This window comes from Lepidochelys olivacea (genome assembly GCF_965140295.1).
Source record: "Lepidochelys olivacea isolate rLepOli2 genome assembly, chromosome: 13".
NCBI classification, from domain to species: Eukaryota; Metazoa; Chordata; order Testudines; family Cheloniidae; genus Lepidochelys; species Lepidochelys olivacea.
The window spans coordinates 36,148,749-36,153,239 of record NC_140423.1 but is presented as its reverse complement, the minus strand read 5'-3'; the positions used below and the strand labels follow the sequence as shown (position 1 = coordinate 36,153,239).

At 50.1% G+C, this 4,491-nt stretch overlaps 1 protein-coding gene across 1 annotated transcript; it reads right to left on the bottom strand.

Annotated features, from left to right (window-relative positions):
• Nucleotides 1-2,115: 2,115 nt before the first annotated feature.
• On the bottom strand, nucleotides 2,116-3,870 carry LOC311529485 (uncharacterized protein; the record flags this gene model as incomplete). The annotated part of the gene is made up of 2 exons (XM_084645430.1): nucleotides 3,223-3,870; nucleotides 2,116-2,636 (listed from the first exon to the last, which is right to left on the bottom strand). The coding sequence occupies exons 1-2, from the start codon at nucleotides 3,833-3,835 to the stop codon at nucleotides 2,116-2,118; spliced, it is 1,134 nt and encodes a 377-aa protein (XP_084501556.1). The 5' UTR covers nucleotides 3,836-3,870.
• Between the last annotated feature and the right edge of the window lie 621 nt (nucleotides 3,871-4,491).

Sequence of the window (4,491 nt, the reverse complement as noted above, 5' to 3'; positions counted from 1 at the left end):
CAGTTTTTTTAGAAATCGGTTTTATATATTTCAGTGTGTGTGTCCCCACAGAAAATGCTCTAAGTGCATTAAGTGCATTAACTCGGCGGAGTGCTTCCACAGTACCGAGGCAAGCATTGACTTCCGGAGTGTTGCACTGTGGGTAGCTATCCCACAGTTCCCGCAGTCTCCGCTGCCCATTGGAATTCTGGGTTGAGATCCCAATGCCTGATGGGGCTAAAATATTGTCGCGGGTGGTTCTTGGTACATATTGTCAGGCCCCCGTTCCCTCCCTCCCTCCGTGAAAGCAGCAGCAGACAATCGTTTCGCGCTTTTTTTCTTGAGTTACCTGTGCAGACGCCATACCACGGCAAGCATGGAGCCCGCTCAGGTAACCGTCACCACATGTCTCCTGGGTGCTGGCAGATGAGGTACTGCATTGCTACACAGCAGCAGCAACCCCTTGCCTTGTGGCAGCAGATGGTAAAATAGGACTGGTAGCCATCATCGTCATGTCCAAGGTGCTCCTGGCCACACATGGGTGCAGGGACTACATTAGAAGTGACTTTTTTTTTTCGGACGCCATACCAAGGCAAGCATGGAGGCCGCTCAGCTCACTTTGGCAATTAGGAGCACATTAAACACGACATGCATTATCCAGCAGTATATGCAGCACCAGAACCTGGCAAAGCGATACCAGGCAAGGTGGTGACGTCAGTGTGGTCACGTGAGTGATCAGGACATGGACACAGATTTCGCTGAAAGCATGGGCCCTGCCAATGCATGCATCATGATGCTAATGGAGCAGGTTCATGTGGTGGAACGCCGATTCTGGGCTCGGGAAACAAGCACAGACTGGTGGGACCGCATACTTTTGCAGGTCTGGGACGATTCCCAGTGGCTGCGAAACTTTCGCATGCGTAAGGGCACTTTCATGGAACTTTGTGACTTGCTTTCCCCTGCCCTGAAGCGCATGAATACCAAGATGAGAGCAGCCCTCACAGTTGAGAAGCGAGTGGCGATAGCCCTGTGGAAGCTTGCAACGCCAGTCAGCTACTGGTCAGTTGGGAATCAATTTGGAGTCGGCAAATCTACCGTGGGGGCTGCTGTGATGCAAATAGCCCACGCAATCAAAGATCTGCTGATATCAAGGGTAGTGACCCTGGGAAATGTGCAGGTCATAGTGGATGGCTTTGTTGCAATGGGATTCCCTAACTCTGGTGGGGCCATAGACGGAACCCATATCCCTATCTGGGCACCAGAGCACCAAGCCGGCGAGTACATAAACCTCAAGGGGTACTTTTCAATAGTGCTGCAAGCTCTGGTGGATCACAAGGGACGTTTCACCAACATCAACGTGGGATGGCCAGGAAAGGTACATGATGCTCGCATCTTCAGGAACTCTGGTCTGTTTTAAAAGCTGCAGGAAGGGACTTTATTCCCACACCAGAAAATAACTGTTGGGGATGTTGAAATGCCTATAGTTATCCTTGGGGACCCAGCCTACCCCTTAACACCATGGCTCATGAAGCCATACACAGGCAGCTTGGACAGTAGTCAGGAGCTGTTCAACTGCAGGCTGAGCAAGTGCAGAATGGTGGTAGAATGTGCATTTGGACATTTAAAGGTGCGCTGGCGCAGTTTACTGACTCACTTAGACCTCAGCAAAACCAATATTCCCACTGTTATTACTGCTTGCTGTGCGCTCCACAGTATCTGTGAGAGTAAGGGGGAGACGTTTATGGCGGGGTGGGAGGTTGAGGCAAATCGCCTGGCTGCTGGTTACGCGCAGCCAGACACCAGGGCAGTTAGAAGAGCACAGGAGGGCGCGGTACGGATCAGAGAAGCTTTCAAAACCAGTTTCATGACTGGACAGGCTACGGTGTGAAAGTTCTGTTTGTTTCTCCTTGGTGAAACCCTCCGCCCCTTGGTTCACTCAACTTCCCTGTAAGCTAACCACCCTCACCTCCTCCCTTCGATCACCACTTGCAGAGGCAATAAAGTCATTGTTGCTTCACATTCATGCATTCTTTATTCATTCATCACACAAATAGGGGGATGACTACCAAGGTAACCCAGGAGGGGTGGTGGAGGAGGGAAGGAAAATGCCACACAGCACTTTAAAAGTTTAAAACTCTAAAATTTATTGAATGCCAGCCTTCTGTTTTTTGGGCAATCCTCTGTGGTGGAGTGGCTGGTTGGCCAGAGGCCCCCATACCGCTTTCTTGGGCATCTGGGTGAGGAAGCTATGGAGCTTGGGGAGGAGGGCGGTTGGTTACACAGGAGCTGTAGTGGCAGTCTGTGCTCCAGCTGCCTTTGCTGCAGCTCAACCATACACTGGAGCATATTGGTTTGATCCTCCAGCAGCTTCAGCATTGAATCCTGCCTCCTCTCATCACGCTGCCGCCACATTTGAGCTTCAGCCCTGTCTTCAGCCCACCACTTACTCTCTCCAGCCCGCCACCTCTCCTCCCAGTCATTTTGTGCTTTCCTGCACTCTGACATTATTTGCCTCCATGCATTCATCTGTGCTCTGTCAGTGTGGGAGGACAGCATGAGCTCAGAGAACATTTCATCACGAATGCGTTTTTTTTTCTTTCTAATCTTCACTAGCCTCTGGGAAGGAGAAGATCCTGTGATCATTGAAACACATGCAGCTGGTGGAGAAAAAAAAGGGACAACGGTATTTAAAAAGACACATTTTATAAAACAATGGCTACACTCTTTCAGGGTAAACCTTGCTGTTAACATTACATACATAGCACATGTGCTTTTGTTCCAAGGTCGCATTTTGCCTCCCCCCACTGCATGGCTATCACCTCACACCCCGCCTCCCCACCAGCTAACAGCGGGGAACATTTCTGTTGAGCCACAGGCAAACAGCCCAGCAGGAACGGGCACCTCTGAGTGTCCCCTGAAGAAAAGCACCCTTTTTCAACCAGGTGACCATGAATGATATGTCACTCTCCTGAGGATAACACAGAGAGATAAAGAACGGATGTTCTTTGAACGCCAGCAAACATACACTGCAATGCTTTGTTGTACAATGATTCCCGAGAATGAGCTACTGGCCTGGAGTGGTAAAGTGTCCTACCATGGAGGACGCAATAAGGCTGCCCTCCCCAGAAACCTTTTGCAAAGGCTTTGGGAGTACATCCAGGAGAGCCGCAAATGCCAGGGCAAATTAATCCTTTCACATGCTTGCTTTTAAACCATGTATAGTATTTTAAAAGGTACACTCACCGGAGGTCCCTTCTCCACCTGCCGGGTCCAGGAGGCAGCTTTGGGTGGGTTCGGGGGGTACTGGCTCCAGGTCCAGGGTGAGAAACAATTCCTGGCAGTCAGGAAAACCGGTTTCTCCGCTTGCTTGCTGTGAGCTATCTACAACCTCATCATCATCATCATGATCTTCTTCTTCCCCGAAACCTGCTTCTGTGTTGCCTCCATCTCCATTGAAGGAGTCAAACAACACGGCTGGGGTAGTGGTGGCTGAACCCCCTAAAATGGCATGCAGCTCATCATAGAAGCTGCATGTTTGGGGCTCTGACCTGGAGTGGCCATTCGCCTCTCTGGTTTTTTGGTAGGCTTGCCTCAGCTCCTTAAGTTTCACACGGCACTGCTTTGGGTCCCTGTTATGGCCTCTGTCCTTCATGCCCTGGGAGATTTTGACAAAGGTTTTGGCATTTCGAAAACTGGTACAGAGTTCTGATAGCATGGATTCCTCTCCCCATACAGCGATCAGATCCCGTACCTCCCGTTCGGTCCATGCTGGAGCTCTTTTGCGATTCTGGGACTCCATCATGGTCACCTCTGCTGATGAGCTCTGCATGGTCACCTCTGCTGTTGATCTCTGCATGGTCACCTGCAGCTTGCCACGCTGGCCAAACAGGAAACGAGATTCAAAAGTTCGCAGTTCTTTTCCTGTCTACCTGGCCAGTGCATCTGAGTTGAGAGTGCTGTCCAGAGTGATCACATTGAAGCACTCTGGGATAGCTCCCGGAGGCCAATACCTTCGAATTGTGTCCACAGTACCCCAAATTCGACCCAGCAAGGCCGATTTAAGCGCTAATCCACTTGTCAGGGGTGGAGTAAGGAAATAGATTTTAAGAGCCCTTTAAGTCAAAAAAAAGGGCTTCATCATGTGGACGGGTACAGGTTTACTCGATTTCACGCTGCTAAATTTGACCTAAAGTCCTAGTATAGACCAGGGCTTACTTCACTGGTCCTTCTCACATGAACAGAGAGCAACAATACCCCAAGTCCAAAGGTGCAAACAATTCGATATTTATTGGGGTGAACTTTCAGCAAGCATGATTCCAGTTTCCTTCCTTAGTGTTCTCCTTCCCAGCTCTGACATCACAGAGCCTTACACCTGAGTCCCTGTTCCCATTCCTGCCCTTAGCCAAACATGATTCCAATTTCCCGACCCCCATTCCCTGTTCCCATTTCCCCCTTTAGCAAAACATGATTCCAATTTCCTTACCCCCACTCCCTGTTCCCATCTCCCCCACC